The 25,100-nt window shown below is 40.1% G+C and overlaps 1 protein-coding gene and 1 pseudogene across 1 annotated transcript; one reads left to right on the top strand and one right to left on the bottom strand.

Moving 5' to 3' along the window:
• Positions 1 to 1,140: 1,140 nt before the first annotated feature.
• On the top strand, positions 1,141 to 2,262 carry LOC133918032 (uncharacterized; annotated as a pseudogene).
• A 21,404-nt stretch (positions 2,263 to 23,666) lies between these two features.
• Positions 23,667 to 24,893, bottom strand: LOC133917647 (uncharacterized). Its single transcript, XM_062361525.1, has 3 exons — positions 24,637 to 24,893; positions 24,274 to 24,547; positions 23,667 to 24,170 (listed from the first exon to the last, which is right to left on the bottom strand). The coding sequence occupies exons 1-3, from the start codon at positions 24,767 to 24,769 to the stop codon at positions 23,948 to 23,950; spliced, it is 630 nt and encodes a 209-aa protein (XP_062217509.1). The 5' UTR covers positions 24,770 to 24,893; the 3' UTR covers positions 23,667 to 23,947.
• Between the last annotated feature and the right edge of the window lie 207 nt (positions 24,894 to 25,100).

Raw genomic sequence — 25,100 nt, forward strand, 5'->3', positions numbered from 1 at the left:
TTGCCCGTGTGCCACCTCGGACCTCCCCATTCGCACCACCATGTCCTTGAGACTGCGAAGAGGGCACATGGCGGTGGGGTCGGCTGTTGCCACGACACCGGAGGCAGAGGTGGCCGTCGAGGGCACGCGGTGACGGGTCCGAAAGCTGTAGTGAGGCTGAAGGAGGGGAGGACGGAGACGCCGCGTGGGAATGGAGGAACGAAGGCGGGGTACTTGAGGTTAGGATAGTTGGCGACCCTCTCTCGCGCGATGACAAGTCAACAGGGATAGTGACACTGTTGGCTATTTTGCTGGAGGTGTGTTTTCTCATACGATGAGGAAACATAGCGATGGCGAGTTGGATGTCATGGCTGCTGGAGGTGCTCTTATACATCAATGCGCACGATCGAGGAAACGGTGTGCCATGAGCACCCTCACGCAGCGTAGGCGATCCTGCGTGTGGATCACGACATCGAGTCTCAAGGAAGGCTGGGCATGGTGGTGGAGAGATCAGCGCGCGACAGCGCAGATGCGAGGGGTATTCCCATAACCTGGCTCTGATACCAATGTTAAGGTTTGTGAGCTATACGGTATACCCTCTATTCCTCAGCCTTATTTGTTGTGCCGCTCACAATGCATAATGAGGCTAGAGGGTAGAGACCTATTTATAGACTTCACTTCTAGGTGCTACACTTATTTCTGAATAAATCGTTAGCCTCCTGAACCATACCACCAACCACGATCAGACATATCAATTATATGAGTTTATAATATACTAGTCCCTAGCACACATGTGTAAGTCATGTGCTATGTTCATATTGTATATGAGATTAATTCCAATATGATCATACGGCCAACAGCCTGCCTAGCCGATCTTGCAAAACAAATCCAGCTATTCCACCCGGTGTTGTACCCAGGCTAATAACATGTACATACATATAAATTTCAGTAGAATATATCTCAATCAATTCCTCTACTGTATTCCAGCACAGTCGTACTTGGCACCTCAAGTATTAATTTCTCGAGTTCAAATTCTACATCAAGTATTCTCCATCACATACAACAGTTAAAACAAATATTTTCACATTAAATTGAATAGAAAAAAGACCATAATATATATAACCATGAATAAACATTGAAAGCCACGTAAAAGTCTAACAACGTGGTGTCATGGGCCAGCAGGGGAAGGTGCTCAGCCCCAGAGAGAATGGTGTTGATGCTCCCCCGGAGGAAAATGTGACCGGTCTTGACGAATCTGGATCGATTGGGGATACCAAATGTACAATCTCAGGTGGTGATAATGTGAATTGTCATGATAAAATTGGATCAAACGGTAATGAGAAGCTTGATTTACCAATCTCTGGTGATGGAACTGAAGCTGAAAATGGTGAGCTGGGATCAAACATTGTAGGAAAGCATGATACTGTACCCTCATGTAATGGAAATAAAATATTATTAAGTTCTAATCTTAATCTGTGCTAGCAATTGTTAATTTGAATTGTTCCAATTTGGATGCAGGCTTAGTTGATGCTTCAGTTGCAAATGAGGAGGAGCTACCCCCAAACAAGAGCAACCTTTCTTACACCAATGAAGTGAAGGAGAGATTCAACATGATTCTCAAGTATTACGTTGGAACCCACAATTTCCACAACTTCACCACAAGAACTAAGGCAGAGGATCTTGTAGCCAAAAGGTTTATCATTTCCTTTGGTGCTGATCGGGTTGTGAGTCTGGATGGGATTGATTTTGTCAGGTGTGAAGTTGTTGGCCAGAGTTTCATACTCCATCAGATCCGAAAGATGATTGGCCTTGCCATAGCAGTGATGAGGAACTGTGCACCCGAATTAATCTATGATGTTGCATTTCTCAAGTAATGTTCCTATAAGCTGATACACATGAAACAATCTATATAGCATATGTTTGCACGCTAAATGATTATGACACATTTCTGTTGCAGGGATGTCAACCTTAATGTGCCTACTGCACCTGAGGTTGGGCTGTACCTAGATGAATGCATGCATGTTCACCTCATACAACAAGAAATGGAAGGATTCCCTGGAGCCTTATTGCAAGGAGGCTAAAGAGTTCAAGGTCCAGTATATTTTCACTCATATTGCAGTGATGGAACACAAGGAGGGAGCTGTGGCTCTGTGGTTGCACTCACTGAACCACATAAATTATCCAGATTTCCGCTACATGGAAACAGCTGCTACCGAGGCCAGGGTTGGGGCTGAAGTTGAAAGTATTGAAGAAGTACAAATGCCAAGCGATAATGTAAGCTAGTAATCAATTTTGGCAAGGAGCATGCAAAACTGAAGAGTATATCTGTTTTATGTACTGAAAGAGGGTTGTAGCTGTTCTCCAGTGGAACATGAACATCAAAAGGCTAAGGTGCATGGTTATATGCCACAATGCTATTTTTAGGCAATACATCATGATCTTTAGATTAATCTTCCAAGATATAGATTGAATATCTTATATATGTACTTCATTAGTTGCTTCCAAACAGTTGTATGACAAATTATGCCACCTGAAAAATGATTAAGCAATGTTTTGTTTGCTGAAATTATTGAGAGATTCAGTAGGTTCTCTCTTATCTGATGGCATATAACTGGATGTTCTTGCATGTTTCCCCCTTTTGTAGTAACTAGCAAGGTGGCATGCTCATTTGCGAGTCTGTCTTTGTTGTACTGTGTATTTTTATACTCTATATGATTGCAAATTCACATCTATACGATCAATCAATAAATCCATTGTTTGATTTTCGGATTTCCCTGACGTTTTAGTCTAAACATAGTTGTATGTGTGGGTCTTGATCGTACAAAGACACGAACCATGCTATTCACTCATTTGTCGTTGTAACCTAAGTTGTCTGGCCTAAGGCTAGCTCTTGCCTATTGCATTTTGCCTTGTTAGATCCTCAGCTTGATAGGTGTTCCTTGTCGTTGTCATAAGTTGTGGCTCCACCATCTGCAGCCTATGGTTGTGCCTTGCCTTGCCTTGCCGGTTACGGTTACCTGATATCACTATGTCGTGCTCTGCAATAACAAATTTATTGTTAGAATTTTTACCTTCCAAACGAATTAAATCAAACATAGCTTCTCGCCACCCTGTGGCTGTACCACGAGGTACGCGGCTTAAGTCTGTCTCCACTGTCCTCGTTGTCCCTTGCTGGCATCGCAGGTCACTGCTTGACCACCTGTAGCATGTTGGTTGTGGCTTGCCTTGTTGCCTATCTAACACCATAATCTTGTGCTATGTAACAACAAATCTATTATGTGATTTTTAAATTATCCAATGAATTTAGTCAAATATTGCTTCTCACCCGCCTATTGTTGCGACCGCGAGTTGCATGACTAGCTTACATGCCCTACAGTGTTGATCCATGGCTTTGTCGACATCCCTTAGTCATTATTGGAGATCGTGGATGCACTATCTACATATTGCGGGTTGCGTCTTACCTCATTGCATGCCTAACATCGCGAGCTTGAGTTGCACAGTCCAAGCCCGATATAACGGTGCACGTATCTTCCCCTACTGATCCGGTCTTATATCATGTTTCGCCAATACATGATTTGTTGATATCCTTTTGTCGCTACCAGAGGTCATAGTTTCTATCATCTGCAGTACATATCATGCCTTGCCCTTCTACCTGCTTGACCTGACGATCTTGAGCTGCACAGTGTTTTTGAATTCTTATAGAAATCATGTTACTATATTTATTATTTATTTTATTTTTCCCTGTATTTGATATGAACCTTTCCTTTTATATTCTTAATCAAAATTCAATTATTATGAATTGTATTTTATATGAACTCTTTATTTAGATATTTGGTTCCCAATATGTATGAAAATCATTATACTATTTTTAATAATTTTAATTCCAAGTTTAATTTAGATCATTAGATGATCATAACAATCAATGGTGTAGATCTTTATTTGTTTTTCGTGATTAATGTGGTGATTTCTCCTCCTTGAGAACGACATCCGAGTCATTTCAAATTTGGCGAGCATATGAAATAATTAGTGAATTACAACTCTGTTGTATCGCAACCGGTGCATTGATTTTTTTCATCATTATTGCTTTTTACTAGTTTGTTCCATTATCACAAAGATTTAGAATCCATGTTGAATCACCACTTAGCGGGGTTATTAGGATTTGGGTCTCTCTTGGGCGGGACACCAAATCTATATATCTTTATTGATTAACCAATTTCTCGACGCTCAGGTTGATCCTAAAGACATACCACTTCCTCATAAATTTATCTTGAATCGTGGCATTTTGGCTCAAGTTTATATTAGTTTTGCTGAAGGAGCAAACCCCCTTTTTCACCTTGAATTGGTCCAAATATGCAAAGTTTCTTAGTTTTCACAGAAGATTAGATCCAATAACCGGTGGGCTATGGTTGAGCAATATTGCGCACCATCATTTAGTTACTGTTATTCTTTTCATAATCACTGGTCATATGTACACTGGCGGCCCGAGGGCCCGATGACCGCCTGCCCGGGCTCTTGCACAGTAACGGCAAGATGCTAGCGGACGTGGTGATACTTGCTGGAGATGGATAGGCCGAACAGGCTATAGCTTTGCCCAGGCTCTGTCGAATTGCTGGTCCGCCATTGCATAGTAGTGGGGTCTTTTTTTATCATTTACTAAGATATTAGATAATCATATTTTATGCATTCAATGAGACAAACTTGGAAGTGCCTCGCATCCATTTCACTTGCAGCATAGCAATCATGTTATTTGCACATCTTTGTTTGAATTCTTGGAGCCAAGTGTTGTTCCAGGCCATGTAAAATATGAGACGTTGCAACTTGCATGTCTCGATAACAGATATACTGGGCCAGTGTTCTTATCTTACCTTGAAAATCCGGAATGGCAGTTTGTGATCCAGCTTGATTAGTTATATATAGTTATATCTTGTATACTGCTTTCTGCTGCAGAGCTTGGAAGACTATGCTATCTGATTAACACTGCTGATAGTTATCTTGGGTTGGATACAAGGGTAGGGAAGCAGGTAGCCGTAGCTCATGCTTATTTCTTAGGACGCCTTTGGTTCGGAGAATCGGCCCGTTTCTCCTCAGAATCGGGCCGAGGCCAACCAAACGGGCTGGCGCGAAACTTTCCGTTTCGGCCTGAAATCGAGAAACGAGCGGACGGGTGTTTCTCAGATACGGGCAGTTCCGATCCCAACCTCCCCTGGAGTTAGAACGAATTTACCCGTTGCGAATGGCTCGATCTGTTCCCTCACACACCACCCCCGCCGCCGCCCGTCCGCTGCCCGCGCCGTCCAGTTGCCCCTGAGCCTGCGCAGTCAAGTTCGTCCCGAGGCTGCTGACCACGCCCTTAAGGTGACTGACCCATCCTCGCCCTCCCTCCCTGTGATTCATGTTGTTGTAGCTCTCCCTCCCTATGAGTTTAGATCTAGAAGTTCATATTTTCTGCTGGGCGTACGAGCAAGACGTTCATTCCTGAAACAGAGCTAGACGTTCATCGTTTCTGCTGGGCGTATGAACAAGCACGAGTTCGAACTCTATCATGTGCATACAAAACGAATCCTGTTACCTACAACAGAGCAGATGTTACATTGCTGTATTTTTCAGCAAAGACTGGACATTTGGTGAAGGAAATACTCTTTTAAGAAATGGCGCAATTTGTAACTTCCTAAGTACTAGATGGTTACAGTTTGTGATCCAGCTTGATTAGTCATATCCGGAATTGTCAGTTTATCCGGGCCAGATGCCGTCCAGATCCGTTCGTTGGTCAAAGCCTGCTAATATTTTGATCATGCATCAGCCTAATGCCTTGACAGAACTTCCAGAAAAGAAATCAATATACATCACTGTCAAATGTGTGCGCTTCTTGTGTTTGTAGTAAGGAGCTGAACTTTGAGATCTCTTCAGATGTGTAGTAGACATTTGGTTTCAAAAAAGAAAAAAAGATGTGTAGTAGACAAAGGTCTAGTTTATTTGGTAGCACATGGGGTATGCAGCTGATAAGATAATTTTGAAGCAATATGAATAGCATGGCTTAGTGAACTAATAAGATAGTTTTGCAGATGGATTAGAGAAGGCAAAACTATTGGCTTGTAGCTTATGATTGTTTTTTTTTTCACGAATACGCAGAAGAACAGCTCATCATTTCATTAAAGGAGGAATAAAAAAAGACCATACAAACAGCAAAACAGAAAAAGGAAGAGAAAAACCAAGGAAAGAAAAAACACACACTGACAAAGGAAAAAACAGGGAGAAACACTCTCAGCCTGACAGGCAAAACAGAGTGCTGACAAAACCAAAGAAAAGAGACTACTCAAGAATAGGAAGGAAGGTAATCACAGCCATAAGGCGCTCAACCCTTTTGCCCCTGCCATGCACCACAACTTGACCTCATCCTTGATGTTGTCCACAACTATCTGGACATTAGGAGACACACTCACCGATTGCGATGCTTCCAAATCCACCACACCAACAAGATCACCAAGGAGTTAAACCCCTTGCGAAACTATCCATGCACTTGTCCTTACACACAGCGCCACCCATCTTTAAAAATGAAATCATCATGCCGTGGCGACAGGTTATGAAGATCGACGATAGAAAGCACCCTGAACCACACCTCACAAGCAAAAATACAAGAAAACAACATAGGATTGTAATAATGTGTTTTTTTTATCCCAGTGCTTGTTTCGATTTACCGGTTCTTTGGGATTGCTATGCTGAGTTAAACTACTGTATATGGTCTTGCTATAATCTGTATATTGAATTTTGAGAGAATGTGCGCAGATGGCCGAATGGTCCAATAAGAATACTAGGATTGTCTGTGAGTTGTTTGTTGAACAAGTGAGATGTGGAAACATCCGAGTACCCATTTGAACAATGTAGGGTACACAAATGTGATTGAGAAATTTCAAGAGAGGATTGGTCTTTTGGACCAACGATTCTAATATAAGAACAAATAGGCCAAATTGAAGGGAGAATATATTGTCTGGAAGACACCATTGAAACAAATTGGTATAGTTTGGGATGAGAAGGAGGAGGCAGTAAAAATGGGTGAAGAATGGTGGAAGGAGGCTAGAAAAGTAAGTTTGCAATTTGCAATTTCTTTGTTCTTTGACCAACATTACATTGTCTAATATATGCATTCATGTTGATAGGATATTCCAGGATGTGCAAAGTTCAAAGAGTAGGGACTTAAAAAAGAGGAAGAGTTGAAGGTTATGTTTGAAGACCTTAGAAACATAGGTGATGACCATTTTGTGCTTCATCGGGTGTTATACATTAAAAATTCTCAATGTGAATTAAATGATGGTGATGAGGATGATGGTTCTGCTCACGGCAAGCAAGAAGAAGTAACACCCCTGGTCAAAGCCAAAGGGAAGAGAGCTTGTGATGACATAGAAAAGGGAAAAAGACCTAAGACAAACAGAGAACAATGGATACAAGATCAGATTAGTAAAATTGTGTCTTTGAATTAGAAGTCCGCAACATCAGGTAAGTCACTGGCCAAAAGAGAAGAAAACTCAAGGTGTTCCATTAAGGAAGTAATGGCCATTGTGAAGACATGTGGTGCTACTCCTGGTACAAAGGAGTTCTTTGTAGCTTCAGAATTGTTCACCAAGAGAGCTGAAAAGGAGATGTTTATGACTATGACCACTCCACAAAAACGCTTTGACTGGCTCTCTATAAAGCACTTTGTCAAGTATGGCAACTAGAATATGATACATGGTACTACAACATGGAGATCATATCTTTTCGTTTACTTCATGTAGACCTTATGCTTTATGTTGCTATTTATGCTTGAACCTGTACTATTGAAATTTATATGCTTGTTGTGAACATTATGCTTGTATTATGGTACCACTCATATTTTGGAACAACGTATGTATTTTGTAATGTCGTCTTAGAACTATGTATTTTGTTACCACTCATTTCCGGTGTTGTTATTGCAAATAAAAAAAAAGCCAATCACCAAAAGGGCAAAGTGGTCAATTGGCACAACCATCTTCTATTTCAAGAAACCAATCCAAACGGTTTCTAAAGTTTTTTCTGATTCATTAGAGAAATATTTATGATAGAATTCGGAATTGAAACATTTCAAGCAGAATTCGAATCCGTATGGAACGGACCCTTAAATACAATAATGTTTATCTCTCGAGAATAATCTCTAAGTGAAACTGTACTATTCACAATGATGTGAAAAGAATCTTTTATTTGCTGCTTATTTTAGGGTATTTGTTACATGCTGAATTCACAAGTGCAAAGCTCACTTTATGTAAGTAGTTTACAATTTGAAGCTATCATGTCAGAAAGTGAATCACTGCATCTGTCTTATCCAATTAAGTAATTGGTAACTGAAAGTGCATCTAGCCTTTAAGTGTAGTTTTGTTAATTAATAATAATACTTATGGAGTAACAATTATATTGAGAATTATTAGTAGGTTGTTTCATAGAATATGCATAAGTGATAAAATATGGATTCGTTGAGAAATACTGTGAGATTAAAGAAATGCATCGAAGTCATTGAAGTTCTAGGTGATACTCATGAGATGAAGGAGAAGCTCAACAAGATTGACATTAAGCGTGAAGGTTAAGTCACTTAATAATCAATTAAGCTTTTATGGACTAACTCATGTATTTTATGCTTGAGAGTGAGTTGAGATTATGTTCCATAAAAAGACATGAGTTGACTAGAAATATTCAATATGCTATGTTAGAAGAGCAAGATCAAGATAAGCTTAGTAGACAACCTATATATTTGATGCTTGCGGTTCATACCTTGGTGGTGAATCAAATGAAGATGACCCAAAAGTTAGAGAATCCTATGCTTGTTGCATGGGAAGCTATCAACAATGCTTCATTGAGCTTTTGGAGATCGAGTGATGATCAAAATGACAAAATAAAGAGATTGAAGATGTAGGATACAAAGTGGCTGTCTATGGCAAGACGGTGAATGGCAAGCGATGCTCGGCTGCGATGGACATCCGGTGGTGAAGGATAAGCAAAGGGCTTTGCGTCGAAGGACATATGCGATGATGAAGGGCGAGTGAAGGCTTTGTGCCAATGGACCATGCAAGGCTATGAGAAGTTATAGGTGATTCGCATCAATCACATGAAGAATGCAAGAAGACATGAAGTGTAGAGCAAATATTGGACTTCATATGTTGAAGGACATCAAGTGACTTGAAGATATAGAAGAGGTTAAACTTCATGAGTTGATGAACATCAAGTCAAAATCCAAAGTAGACATTGCTCAAGGCAAAGGTATAAATAATATGGGATTAATGTGCTCAATAAGTCTTGATCAATTGAATAGTCCCAATGATGAAATGACTTTGACGTTAGCGCCCCTCAAGGTGAAGAAAGAAGATGGCATGAGTGTGTTCCTATTGGTATAGATTTTCTATTTGACTTTGAGTATAAAAATGTTGTACTATTAAGAGGGATACAACGTTGATAGCTTTGTTTATGTCTCAATGCTCAAACATAACTTATCCAAGTGCTAACTTGAGAGAAACTTATCACAACACATATACTGTGTGGTCTTGGATCATGATTTCAGCTGGGATAGGTGCTCTCTGAATAAGCCTTACGTTGGGTCCAAGATCATCGAAATCGGACATCGGAGTAAAAAGTTATGGCCATTTTAACTAAGCAAAAGCGAAAGTTCTGGGTTAGCCGGAAACTTCCGGATTAAATCCGACCAGAGGTCCTCTATGATGAACTAATGCTTTAACTCGGAAGGTCCGGGTGAATCCAGAAGTTTCAGATTCTGTGTGGTCAGTACGGAGGTTCCAAACTTGATCCAGACAAGGGTCCTCGGGTGGGTATAACTTGAGTAATTTGGAAGTTTTGGATAATCCTGGAAATTCTAATTACACTGACTTTTGGGCATAATGACTAATTTTTGGGGATCTTCTATGTATACTCCCTCGCCACTTCATTTGGAGGCTGCTGCTATTCCACACGAGAGAAATATTCCCACAACCAATATTTGCTTTTCACCCTCCAAATTAGCTTGAGTTTTGAGAAGAGAAGTGAGTTAGGTTGAGAGATTGAAAGATTGAGTGCAAGTGAGTTAAACTCCATCTTTGAGCACTTGAGTTCATAGCAAGCAAATTTTTTATTGTGTTTGTTACTCTTGGAGATCAAGGTCCTCTAGACAGCTAGGAGTCGTCGACGAGCACCCAACCTTGTGGTGTGCCATGAAAAGTTTATGAAGGCTTTGATTTTGTCTCCGCAAGAGAAGAGATCAAGAGTAAACCCAAGGGGCATGTTGGTATTGCCTTAGTGAGGATTTGAGTTGAAAGAGACCCTGACTCCTTTTGGAGCTCCTCAACGGAGATGTAGGAACCTCGTTGAAAGGGTCCAAATTTTGGGAAACAAATCGGCGCGTCTCATCTCTTGGTTTGATTGTTCTTGGTGTTCTTGAGCTCATTGACCCTCATACTTGTTTTTGTTCGATCTATGTGCTCATACTTGTTTAACCGCAGATGAGCTGTATAATAGCTTGGAAATACTTCTTGGAACCTGTGACAACTTTTGGTTTGAACTACAACTCATTAGGCATAGCTAGATCTCATTTTTGCTTTGTATAGTCGGAAGTTCTGAGTTGAACCTAAAAGTTCCAGATTGAATTAGGAAGTTCCGCCCAGCTTCCACTAACCCTTTTTTTATTTCAGAAAAAACGCATATTCACCTCTTCTAGGTGACATCTATACCCTTTCAATTGGTATCAGAGTCAAGTCTATCTTTTAGTGCTTTACCATCTAGAGAGTAAAGGTGTCGACTAGTGGATTAGTGCACATAGAACTACTCATATTAGATGGCTCAAATTATTTTGAGTGTAATACTCGCATGCTTATTATTTTTAGAACTTTGTGTTCTCAAATAGAGTAAGTTGTAGATTTGAGCATTTTTGCTCCTAGTGATAGATTCATATCATTCGATGAGGAAGATAAATGCATTATTTGATGCTTTGAACGAAGATGTATTTGAAATGATCATGCCGCTTAAAGACGCTCATCTCATTTAGACTACACTTAAAGAAAGATATGAAGTCCAAATGCGATGGAGAAGAATTTCTTTTGAAGGCATCATTTCTAGGATTGCTCAACTTCATCAACACATCATGAAGTGCCTCAAATGATTTCCTCCATCGACTAAAGTGGTCTTTCTTCGCAAACCACCTCACCAACATACTACTCCGAGCAAGGTAATGAAATAGTGTGTAGGATAGACAGCTATCCAATTCTCTCATTAGATCCCATCAACACTTACAAGAGACTTGATTACAGTGTTGACTCATGCATATCATCTAGCACTAAAAGTGTGTGATGATGATGACGATATGGATGAGGGGTCCATCAATCATGCCTATACTTCCTTTAGTATTTGTGAAACTAACCTTTTGAAGGAAGAAGAAATATGTAAGAGGCAAAGCTTAGGTGGAGAAGCTACAACAAAAATCAACAAGAAAACTTTATCTAGGAAAAGATCAAGGACAAGTCAAACTTGCCACACTTGTCACCAACTTGGCCATTATAGCATTGATTGTCCTCATCTTGAAAGTGAAGAATCCATTTTCTCAAGATGCTCATCCTCTCACTCTAATACACAAATATGCCTTATGGAAAAGGTAAAAAGAAAGTGGTAAGTGAGGTTGATTTTGATAATGCTAGTAGTGTACTAATAATAGTGATGAGCTTGAGTTTGATATTTTAATGAAAAATGATACATCAAAAATAATCAAACTCATGAGCATAGTAAAAGATTAAGAGGAAGACCTCGAGAGGCAAGAGGAATATCTCGTAGAGAAAATTGAAGAGCTTATAACCTTAAATAGGAAGCATGAAAAGCTTATAGAGTCTCATAGTTCTTTATCCGATCTTTATGAGAATCTTAAAATAAAACATGCTTCTCTAATTGATAAATTAGATGATATGTTTCTAGTGGATTTCAACACGCCATACTCTAATTGTAATGCTTTATCTAAGGACAAATCCACTACTTCTTCTATTGATGATGCATGTGCTTCTAACTCTATTTTTTGTATAGCGTCTTTAAAAAAGGAAAATATTGAGCTAGATGCTCAACTTAAAAAGCTAACTAGTAAGTATGTGGAACTACAAGAAAATCATGATGAGCTTTTATGCGCTCATGAAAATTTTGTAGTTTCTCATACCAAGCTAGAAATAGTTCATGAGGTAAGGCTCACAAAGAAAAAATCATATGAACCTTGTGTGGACAATAGCGTACATTCTTTACATATTATAAATTTAACATGTTCTAGTCCTAGAAATTAATTTAATATCACTTCTATATCCAACGATGAATTACCTATTAATCCTTGTTGTTCTAAAGCTAATGTTTTCACTAGTGTTACTTGTGATATTAATAGTAAACGAAAAAAAAAGAAGCTCGAGGATCAAGTGCATTCAAGAAACGAAGATGAACTTGAAATAAAGTCAAATATGAAGAGCAAGTCCAACAATGTCAAGATCAAAGGGTAAAAATTAAAAGAAGATCAATGCTCATATCACTTGCTTCAAGTGCAATAAATAGGGCCACCATGTAAGAGATTGCCCTTTGAAGAAAGAAGAAAAGAAGATGAGCAAGAAAGAAGAAAATGAGAAGAATCTTGCTCACATCAAGTGCTTCAAGTGTACCAGTACGGAAAACTTTGCCTCAAGTTGTCATAACAAAGTTGATGGTGAAGCAACACCTCCAAGAAAGAAACTAAGAATCAATAAAAGGAAATGTTATGATTGCAATGAGAAGGGGTATGAAATTAGATCATGTCCTTACAAGAAGGAAGAACTTTGCAAGTCATCAAGTGAGAGGCTAACCGGCAACAAGCAAAACAAGAAGCAAGACGAGAAAAAGAAAACATCTTGTGAAAGCAAAAATCGACTTGGCTACAATTGCCGGGCAAATGGACTTATTGGTAAAATTTGTCCCAATGATAACATATCTAAGCCTAACTCTTTCAATAATGATCAATATTTGATTAGGAAGGCTAATAGTGGTACTTGTGTTGCTAAGGTGATTAGTTCACCCCATGCTAATGCAAGTGTCATTTGGGTGCCTAAGTCTCTCATGACTAACTTTAAATGATCCAACATGGTTTGGGTGCCACAAAGTGTTTAATTTTCTAAATAGGTACTAGGTACTTGGAGATGCATTGAAAACTTGACTTATTTGAGAAGAATTATATTGCACATCTCATATCAAGTTTTCTTTCAAGTGGTATTTATCATCATTTGTGGAAAGGATGCCAAATATGAAGATTATTGTTCCAATATAAATGTCTAAGCCTCTCGTGACTAACTTTAATGAACCCAACATGGTTTGGGTACCACAAAATACTTAATTTACTAAATAGTTACTTGGAGATGAGTTGAAGACTTGACTTACTTGAGAATAATTGTATTGCACATCTCATATCAAGTTTTCTTTCAAGTGGTGTTTGTCATCATTTATGGAAAGGGCATCAAGTTTGAAGATTATTGTTCCAACATCAATAACCAATGTCATCTCGGTAATAAGTACCTACTTTAAAATATCTAACCTCCTTAACCTTGTGTAGGTGTGAGTCATTCACAATCTTTTTGGTGATTGTAAACACTTGAAGTTGGCTATGTAGTTTTGCTTATATTTCTATATTTTTATAAAGTGATGCGTTTAATGGCGCTCTAGTAGAACAAAGTCTTGTGAGTGATACAGACAATAAATGCTTGGTGATGACCATCAAGAAAAATATCAAGCAAAGATCAAGACTCAAGAAACCACCTTAGCATCTTATCTTCTCTAGATATTTCGGAAGTTCTGATATTATATGGAAGTTTTGGCCTTTATAAACTAGACATTCTGAGCTAAATCAAATATTCTGATATCTACAGAAGGTTGGAGGTATATTAAGATGAAGGAAGAAGTTAAAATTGGACATCCACCACAAGTGCTTTGTTCAAGAGCTCATTAAGTGTCCAAGAGACTATTCCATCAATGATGTTTAAGGAGACATTTAAAAGAGGGATGATAATTGTTAAAACCTCTAGTTACAATTTCTTTGTGAATTTACCTTTTAGTGTCTTTGTGAGCTATATAAGGTAAAAGAAGCACCATAGGATTTGGACTTGGTGATAGCTATGGAAGATGAACTCAATCACATCAAAAAAATGAAATGCAACCCTTCCCATGGAAAGAATCAAGGTCAAGTCAAATAGAGGCACACTTCATTCAAATACACCCAATAAAGCTCCTCACATGGTAGATTGCCAAGCCATGATTCACATCTTATGGTAATCTACATGATTTAATGATTGTAAGTCCATTCTTGGCACAAGTACTTTCTTTGTAAATTCCTTTTGTGCCTTAACTCAAAATATAGAATAAATTCCTCTAGATTCTTGAATGAACTAAGTGCATCTTACAAAAAATTTAAGTACTTAGATGCACATATTTAGGGGGCACTTATCCTATGTATTGTGCTTTGAGACTAATCTTTTTTCAAGTAAAATTTGTGTTTAGTCTCTTGGTGAAATGAACATCCTCAAGGATGTTAAGAAGAGATGACATGGAGAATTCAAAGCCTTTTGCGACTAACTTCTTAGGACCCAACAATGTTGGGGACCAAAAATCTCAAAATTGATCAATAGGTGAAATGGAGAGCATTGGAGACTTGAAAAATTATTTGAAGATTTATCTAATTGATTAAAGAACCAAGTTATGTGGAAATATAATTACTATCCATCCAATGTTACTCCGTGAAGTTGATTTTGTGAAGAATGTATTTGAAGTATGATGTTCCTTCTCATGCTTCTTTGAATGAAAGTTGATCTATGTCATTCTGCAAATTCCATCTTGATATTCATATATACTATTGTGTTCTTACAATTAGTAGTAATACAAGAGATAATCCTTGTCGATCATCTTATTTTCAATTTTTTCTTCTAGTGATTTCTTTCTTTGTGAAAGATTTCTTTTAACTTAAGAAGGCAAATAAATGAGTTTATGGAAGCTTGCTATCTCAATGCTTGTATCTTTTTCAATATACTTGCTTGAGATAAGCTTTTAAGCATGTATGTAATTCATTTCTTTATATGCTCAATGTATTCACTTAATTTATTTGTTGAAGTTCATGAATAATCATTTGTTGATCTTTTATTTTAGATATAATTTTGGACATCATTTATGATATCTTATCTTTCATTTGGTATCTTTATGGTTTGTATGCTATTTCTTTTGTCTAAATTATATCTTTGTTAGATCTTGGAAGTGATGAACATGATTATTTAATTTAATTATTAATAATCATAGCATGCTTGATTTCTTTGATCCAATATATAGAGTAAGCGTCTCTCAAAAGCTTTTAATGGCTAAAAGATGCATAGAGTGTTCATTTACTTCAATTGGTCTCTATTTTATATGCACCGTTTATTGGAGAGTTTGCTCTATATGGTGGGTTTTGCTGAACTCTTAGAACCCAATGAGTTTGGGTACCAATTTGTAATTGAATGAATTTTAGATACAATGAATATGTATTGTATACTTGGATTAATCATAATGAAGGTCTACATCTTAGAATTGGTATTTATCCTCAACTTCAATTGGAGTCATAAAAAGGACTATATCAAAGTGAAGCCAAACAGGGATGAACTATGAGCTACTACATCAATCCAATACATTTTCGGTAATATGTTCTTAATTAATGTATTTAATGTCACAACTTCATGCAAGTGCTTAAAAACCTCTTTATTGCAAATATGAGCAATTTGAAGTAGCATATTTTTTAGGGAACTCTATAATCATGTTTACGATTCATCCAATCCTAAATATGTAAAAGAATTCATATCAAATAGTTGAGTTGCTCTTATATGCAATATTGATGAAAATAGCAAAATTTATCCTTTTGCTTGAGGTTTAAAGGCTTTGGTAAGAAACATCTTAACTTCTGTTAGTCTCTTTTTCTTGCTAAGTTGAGATGTGATGAACTCCCTCCTCTAGTTCGAGTTCTCTTAAAATGACTATATTAAACATATAAGTTTATGAGATGTTTACTCTAAGTTCGTTATAATATCAACAATTTTGCTATGTTCAACTTTGAGCCTAATTCCTTGCACTTGTGTTTTGAACATTAATTTCGGACTCATGTTTGACTTGCTTTCGATTGAAGTTATTTCAATCGGCATGCCTTAGATTTTCAATTAGTATATCTTGTAGGTATTCAATTAGTATCTCTTGGAATTTAAAGTGGTATATCTTGTAATTTTGCTGGGGTTGCATTAAGTTTTGATTGATATCTTTGGTAATTCTATTGGATATCTTTTTAAATTTGTATCTTTGTGAAATCTCATTTAGCATCTCCTTACACCCTTTTATTTATTGTATAGTGTGATCTCCTCATATGGTTCATAATTAGACAGCAAATTATGAGAAATACACATATCATGAAAAGCTCATACTATATTTGACCATGCTTTAGCTTTCGATGATCCCTTTTGTGGGATAGGGCTAATGTACTTGCGAGATAATTATTCTTTGGCAAGTCATCAATTCTTCCATTTTGACATTGATGTTAATTGGAGGAGAATCTGTACTACATGTTATATTTATAAGAGGGCTTTGCTATGGGAGAAAATTTGATTATGGGGGAGCTTTAAAGGCCGATTTCTTTTGATAAATGAGGTAAAGGTTCTTGCATGCATAAGTTGCATGGTTTTGCTTTGTATTGCATATTCATTTTGATATATCTCATTGTTATGTTTGCTTCATATGTATAAATGAAACTCCATCCAAAATTTGAGATAGATAATGTATGCAATAATATTCAAGATCATTCACACATGTATAGATTGTGGAGGAGTTTGCTATATACATATGTTTAGCTCTACTAACATCAAAACATTTGTGGTGTTTGATGCTAGTAAAACTAATTTTGGTAACCTCAAATATCTTTTGTGATGATTGATGCTTTCAAAACTTATTCATAATATACATTTGATTTTCAGATTAGATGTATAGTAAGAACTTTAAATTTTAAAATATAATCATCTAGTGAGATTATCATTAATTACCAAAATGGAGGATCTTAAAAGTGCATATAGCCCCTAATTATGGTTTTGATATTTAATGACAATACATATAGACTAACAATTATGTTAAGAATTATTAGTAGGTTGATACATAGAAGATGCATAAGTGATAAACACATGGATTCGTTGAGAAATGCCATGAGATTAAAGAAATGCATCGAAGTCATTGAAGTTCTAAGTAATGCTCATGCGATGAAGGAGAAGGACAACAAGATTGACATTAAGCATGAAAACTAAGTCACTTGCGAAGATTAAGTAACTAAAGGTATAAGATTATCAATGAAACTTTTATAGACTAACCCTTGTATTTTGTGCTTGAGAGTGAGTTTGGGTTAAGTTACATAAGAAGGCATGAGTTAACTGGAGATATTCAATATGTCATGTTAGAATAGCAAGATCAAGATAAGTTAAGTTGATAACTTATATGCTTGATGCTTGCAGTTCATGCCTTGGTAGTGAACCAAATGAAGATGACACGAAAAGTGAAGACTCCAATGCTTGGTGCATAGCATGCTATCAAGAGAGATTCATTGAGCTTCCGAAGATCGACTAATGATCAAAATAACAAAATAAAGAGATTGAAGATGCAGGATATAAAGTGGCTATCTATGGCAAGACGGTGAAGGACAAGTGATGCTCGGCTGCGATGGACCATTCGATGGTGAAGGGCAAGCAAAGGGCTTAGCGTCGAAGGACACATGCGACAGTGAAATGCGAGTGAAGGCTTTGTACCAATGGACCATGCGAGGCCATAGAGAGCTATGGGTGATTCGCATAAATCACATGAAGAACGAAAGAAGATATGGAGTGAAGAGCAAAGATTAGACTTTATATGTTGAAGGACATCAAGTGGTTTGAAGATATAGAAGAGGTTAAACTTCATGAGTTGATGAACATCAAGCCAAAATCCAAAGTGGACATTGCTCGAGGCAAAAGTATAAATGATATGGGACTAATGTGCTCAATGAGTCTTGATCAGGTGAATAGTCCCAATGATGAAAGGACTTTGATATTGGTGCCCCTCAAGGTGAAAAAAGAAGTTGGCATGAGAATGTTCCTATTGGTATATATTTTCTATTTGAATTAGAGTATAGGAATATCGTACTATTAAGAGGGATGCAACTTTGATAGCTTTGTTTATGTCTATGTGCTCAAACATAACCTATCACAACATGTAAACTAGGTGGTATTGGATCATGATTTTAGTTGGGATATGTAATCCTCTAAAAAGCTTTTCGTTGGGTCCAAGATCATCAAAATCGGACATCGGAGTAAAAAGTTATGGCCGTTTTAACTAAGGAAACCTAGAAGTTTCAGGTTGGCTGGAAACTTGTATATTAAATCCTGCTGGGGGTTCTCTATGGTGAACTAACACTTCAACCTGGAAGTTCTGGGTGAATCCGGAAGTTTTGGATTCTGTGTGGTCGGTTCGAAGGTTCCGAATTTGATCCGAATAGGGATCCTCGGGTGTGTCTAACTCAAGTAGTTCGGTAGTTCTGGATAATCCCGGAAGTTTCAGTTACACTAACTTTTGGGCATAACAACTAGTTTTTGAGGATCATCTATATATACCCCCTCACCCCTTCATTTGGAGGGTTCTGCTATTCCACACAAGAGAAATATCCCCACAACCAATATTTGCTTTCCCCTCTCCAAATTTGCTTGAGTTTTGAGAAGAGAAGTAAGTTGGGTTGAGAAATTGAAAGATTGAGTGCAAGTGAGTTAAACTCCATTTTTGAGAACTTGAGTTTATAGCAAGAAAATCTTCGATTGTGTTTGTAACTCTTGGAGATCAAGGTCTCCTAGACAGCTAGGAGTCACCGACGAGCACCTAAGCTTGTGGTGTGCCGTGGGAAGTTTATGAAGGCCTTGATTTCGCCTTCGTAAGAGAAAAAATCAATAGTAAACCCAAGGGGCATGTTGGTGTTGTCTTGGTGAGGATTTGGGTTGAAAGAGACCCGGCTCCTTTGGGAGCTCCTCATCGGAGATGTAGGAGCCTCATTGGAGGGATCTGAATTTTGGAAAACAAATTAACACGTCTCCTCTCTTGGTTTGCTTGTTCTTGGTGTTCTTGAGCTCATTGACCCTCATACTTATTTTTGTCCGATCTACGTGCTTGTACTTGTTTAACTGCAGGTGATCCATGAAATAGCTTGAAAATACTTCTTGGAACATGTGGCAATTTTTTGTTTGAGCTAAAACACATTAGGCGTAGTTAGATCTCACTTTTGCTTTGTATAGTCGGAAGTTTTGAGGTTAACCTGTAAGTTCTGGATTGAACCCGAAAGGTCTGGATTGAACTAGGAAGTTCTGACCCTGCTTCCACAAACCCTTTTTTATTTCAAAAAAATGCCTATTCCACGATAAGATGGGCCACAAGAATAAATCTGATATCTCTAATTCTTGTTTGATTGTTTGGTAGATTATTTTGGCAAGATTTTTGTATTCAAAATTGTTCTTGTCTTGCAGATCTAATGACTTGTTGAAGAATAGGGGAATGCTTTGAGTAGGCGAATCACAAGGGAGACACACATGGGTATTAAGACAGGTTCAAGTCTCTTTGAGGATAATAACCCTACGTCTTGTTTGTCTTATATTAATCTGAGCCTGTTACAAGGGGTGTGACTAGCCTAGATGGATCTAAACTTAGTCGATGACTTCTTTCTTGGCTTATGTTGTCTTGTATGGGCTTGTGGAACTTGTATCGTTTGTGATGACTTGTCTGGCTTATCCTCCGTAGGGCCCCTTGAATCCGTATATATATGAGGGGGTATCGTATGTCCTCTGGACTCTTATTTCCTATTCTTAGAGATAGACTTTCTCGGTTACGAAACGTCTGTGAGCAATTTTCTTTCTTCTAGGGATCTATTTCTCAGAGATAAAGATATGCTTTGAGGATTACGAGACACCCTAGGGTACCTGGATATAGTAACTATCTATTATTCATCATCAAGTCCCTCATTAGTACATGAAATGAGGCTTTGATAGTTCAAGTATATAGCCAACAAAGATAAGCTTTTTGCCCGACCATATCATCGAGTAAATTCGGACTTTCGATTAGGATAAAACATCTAACCGGGTTTTATGGGTTTTTAAGATCACCTACTCGGGATTTTGAATGCCTCTGAGTTCTCAGGAGAGTTCTCGAGAAGGTATTCCATCTGGATAGATTTTCTAGTTGTCCCCAAAAATTATCCTACCCATACCAAGTACAAAGGAGATAGGGCTCGTCGCTAGCTAGGATCGAAAGTTGAACCGTGACAGCGGAAAGTTTGCGTGGTGGTGAAAAGATTCTTCATCTTAAATGCGAAGTGATCGTTGCTCCATCCTTTAGATTGCTACCATGCCCTGGAAAAACTCAACGGGTAAACGACTGCTCGTGGTAGAGGAAAAAGCATCTTTATGTCAGGCTTTGTTCAGGTATATGAAGTCGACACACATTTGCCATTTGCTGTTTGATTTTTTTTTTATCATAACAAGGTTTGCGAGCCACTTGAGGTGATCTACTTCTCGAATAAAACATGCATTGGTGAGTCTTTCAATTTCCTCTTTAATAGCTTCTTTCCGATCGGGTACGAATTGTCGAAGCTTTTGTTTAACCGGGTTTGCATCAGGCTGGATAGCTAATTTATGCTCAATCACTTCCTTGAGGATCCCGGGCATGTCTAATGGTTGCCAAGTGAACACATCGGTGTTTGACCGGAGGAAAGTGATGAGCGCGAGTTTCTATTTGGGATCTAGTTTAGAACCGATCCGGACAGTCTTGGATGGCTCCGTTGGATCCAAAGGAACTTATTGACTTCACCGTGAGACTTCACAACGGCTTGTGGCCTTGAGTTCTTCATCTCCTTGTCGGGTTGATGTTGTATGGCCAATCCAAACTTCATTTGTCACAGCGTAGGCCTATTTTCGTGCAGCCTCAGATGGTGATGATTCCCTTGGGTTTGAGGATCTTCATGCACTGGTAAGCATAGTGTGGGGGCTGTCATGAATTTAGCAAGAGTAGCTCTTCCTGAGATAGAATTGTATGTTGTCTCGAAATCGACCATGTCAAATAGAATTTTTTCTGTTAGGAAATTATCTTTCTTCCCGAAGGTGATGGGTAGCGATAGCTGACCAATGAGAGTGGTCGAAGATCCGAGTATTATACCATGAAAGCTTTGAGTGACCGGCTTGATAGGAGACTGTGATAACTGCATCCCTCCAAGTGCATTAGCAAAGAGGATGTCCAGGGAACTTCCTCCAGCGATAAGTACTCGTGTAACCCTGCAATTATTTATCATAGGCTTGACCACTATCAGGAAGCGGCTTGGCCGTACGAAGTTATTAGGGCAGTCTTCTTGGCTGAAGGAGATTTTGTTGTCCAGCCACTTCACGACTTGTCGGCCCTTGGGGATGACGGCTAAGACTTGTTGGGCTACTGTCTTGTATTGTCACTTGGACTCATAGGACGGAACCACTGAACATGTGGTCGATTGTCCTCTCTCTCGGCTGGAAAGACATCATGTCCGTGTGATCCTCGCTACCATCTGAGTCAGAATCCCCGCTTTGGGTTGCTACCTGGACCTTCTTTCCCTTGGCCGCTTTTTTGACTTTCGCCTTGACCAACTTTTTCCAGAGGTGGCACTCGTAGATGTTGTGGTTATCAATTTGGTGGAAGTCGCACCAAGGCTTTCTACCACGTTCAACGAAACCTGGTGTGAAGCTTCTACCCTGGGAAGGATCTGAACTCTGCTTGGGACAAACGTCGAGCAGATATGCAAAAACCTCATCTGATTTAGTTTTGTTGCCCTTACATCCCTTGGTGCCTTTCTTGCGCTTGCTTTGGACATTATCGCCGCCAAGCCCGGGTTATGGTCGCTAGATGCCCTGCGTCTTTTCCTTAACATAGAGGAGTACATCCCCGGCTGTGGCAGACTTATCGACGATCTGCATGAGGTCCTTAACCGTTTCGGGCTCCTTTCGAGCGATGTCTTTGATGCAACGCCAGATCTTAACCCCTTGGGTGAACGCCTCAATGACGTCATGGTCACTAATCTTAGGGATAGTGTTCCGGATATTACTGATACATCGCATGAACTCACACAAGGTCTTGTTTGCTATTTGCTCACAGTGGTAGAGATCTTTTTTTTTGTGTCAAGACGAATATATGAACCCTGGAAGTTAGCTCGAAACACGTCACAGAGCTACTCCCACGAGTAAATTATTCCTGGCGGTAGATGCTCAACCATGTTCTGGTTGCCTCTTCAAGGGTCGTGAGGAGGTAGTTTGCTATTACCTTCTCGTTCTCACTGGCTGCTTGGATGGTCGTGGTATAGATCTGAAGAAACTTAATGAGATTTGTGCTTCCATTGTATTTCTCGATCGTCCTTGGGTGGAACTTTACCGGCCAACTTACGTTCTATTGATCTGAAGACAAGGCAAGGCATCCGTTGATGGTGCCTTGCTTGGTTTTGGTGCCCCTAGGAGTCTTTTCCACGACAATCGGAGATTGATCTTGATTTGACCGATGTCGGGACGTTTCGTGATTAGATCTATGGCGAGGGGGTAGAAGAAGCTTCTTCAGAAGCCCCTGAGTGTCTTCGTCGGTTATCAATGAACTAACGCAAGTTGTTGATCGGATGATCTTTGACTGGTGAGGTATGACGGCGGTTGTTTGCTCGATTGTCATTATGGGAAATCCTATTCCTAGGGTTACACTTCTACGGGTCAGATGCATCTCATGACAGAGAATTACCCGATTTGCCCCGGTTAGCACTGTTCTTATCTTAGAGCATGATCTCCTTTATCAAGTCAACTATCGAGTTTACCCAATCTTTATTGGCTAGGGTAGCGAGATCTGTAATTGGAGGACGCATGAGAGCCTCTTGTAGAAGGAGGATCCTCTTTGCAGTAGTGGATTTAAAACGGCCAGCCCTCTGTTGATGATCAGGAAACTGTATGGTAGGGGGCCTGATAAGGGCCGAAGGTGTTGTGTTCGCGTAAAGCTAACCATTGACTGCCTCCAGGGACCCCGACCATTTGCAGGGCCATTGTGATGATGGCCCAGATCATCACCCCCGGGTAATCTCCGGTGGAGGAAGCATCTAGATCCATCATAGTTGCTTCATCGAATTATTTCGGGTTGGTATCTTGATAATCCATGTTGTCAGAAGTTACGGGATAGATCTCGGTGGCTGTGAATTGGACATTCATAGTTGTCTTGGCAGTCGAATGGTTCAAACTCGATGTCGTAGTCTTTGGTGCATTGATCCATGAATCGACTTACATCATTGCTTGAATCATCGCCAGAAAGTTTATCGTCGAAATCCACCTGATCGATCGTCGGTTCGTCGGGAAGAGAGGTAAAATTATCATAGAATCCCTCATCCGAAAAATTGGTTTTCGACGAAGCGTTGAGCGATGTTGACAGCATATCATGTGTAGACTCTTCAACGACTTTTGTTATGATCCCCACGAATGACTCCAGTTGTCGACAAGTCGTAAATCACCGATGTAATGAAGAGAATGCTCTGAGTAGATGAATTATGAGAAAAACACACAGTGGTTTTTTAAACAGATTCGAACCTCTTCAAGGATAATCATTCTACGTCTTACTTGTCTTATATTGATCTGATGAGCCTGTTATAATATCTAGATAAATCTAAATCTAGTCTACAATTTCTCACTTAGTTTTTATTGGCTTGTATGAGCTTATAGAACTTTATCTATTACACCGCTACTAACTCAGTATTTTACACATCTTTAACTACGGTACTGAGAAGTCCTCTGCCAAGGAAGAGCAAGAGGCCTTGAAAGCTACTACTACAACTACAAGAACATAGAAGCAACGCCGCCCCGGCGTAAGAGGCTGGAGCGAGATGCCAGGGTCCAGGCAGCTAGGAGATGCAGCGGAGCGAGTGCAGGGACGCCGAGGTATCCATGGACGCGGCGTCGAACATGCAGCGGTGGTCAGCGGCCTCGATGCCATAGTCCATCAGCGGGCGGCGCTCGAGCTCGTCGTCGTGCTCGCGCACGCTCTCCGGGACCTCCAGCTCCCCCTTGTGCACGTGCGCCCACACGTACTCGAGCCTGCTCATGTACCTCAGCTTCTCATACAGCCTGCAAGACCCCAAATCCCAGTAAATTTCAGCTCCACACGGATCGTCAAACCACCTTGCCACTGATCGGATCGCGGTGTGAGTCAGTGATGTCGTCATCGTACCCGGAGCTGAAGAGGAAGCGGCCGAAGGTGGCGAAGAAGAGCCGGGACTGGATGCCGGGGTGCACGAAGTAGACGGCGCGCAGCCTCTCCTTGGCCTCGGGCGGCAGCGACTCGTAGGCCGCGCGGATCGCGCCGACGCCGGGGAAGTTGTCGCCGCGGTCCACGCGGGAGTGCATGTACGCGATGACGAACTCCCGGTCCCCGATCTCCGGGAGCACGCGCTTCCGCAGGAAACCCCTCAGCACCTCCTCCGCCCGCCCGCCCAGCGCGCGCGCTGCGTGCAGAGACAGTGGCATCAGTTTCACTGTCAAACACCTGTGATTCGCGCGAAAAAAAAAAAAACTGATCCACGGGTATACGTACCTGGGAAGTAGTTACCGACGATCCTGACGACGGCGCGGGCCCTCTTGTCACGGCCCTGAAGGGTGATCGCCCGGCTGCGCTCCAACAGCAGCTCCGGCTCGGCCATCGCGTCCTTCTCAACGGTAACCACCATAGCTTCCGTCCTTTTCCTTCCCTGCGTGCTCAGCGTTCGTACCGTGCGGATCGCGTGTTTTGAGGAGGCTCACACGGGGGCGCTCTTAAATATGGCCGATCCGGTCCGAGCGGCTGAGCCTGGATTTTTTTTTTTTTTTTTTTTAGAGGCTTGGCCTGGATGGGGAGTACTAAATGGGGATGGCGCGGGCTTGCCACTGGGCACTGGGCCGTTGCGCGGGGGATGGCCGCGGGCGGTGGATGCGGGATCCCGGAGCATATGCGGGGAATATTTTGGTTGGGGAATGGAGCGGATTGGCGCGGCGTCCTCGGCTTCGATCTCGCGGGATCCG

The sequence above is a fragment of the Phragmites australis genome, chromosome 5, assembly GCF_958298935.1.
Source record: "Phragmites australis chromosome 5, lpPhrAust1.1, whole genome shotgun sequence".
Taxonomy (NCBI): Eukaryota; Viridiplantae; Streptophyta; class Magnoliopsida; order Poales; family Poaceae; genus Phragmites; species Phragmites australis.

Coding starts and splice junctions, on each gene's coding strand:
- LOC133917647 (XM_062361525.1), bottom strand. CDS start 24,769: ATGGTGGTTACCGTTGAGAAGGACGCGATGGCCGAGCCGGAGCTGCTG. Junction 24,548..24,636: donor CGTCGGTAACTACTTCCCAG/GTACGTATACCC, acceptor CTCTGCACGCAG/CGCGCGCGCTGGGCGGGCGG. Junction 24,171..24,273: donor CGCTTCCTCTTCAGCTCCGG/GTACGATGACGA, acceptor GGGGTCTTGCAG/GCTGTATGAGAAGCTGAGGT.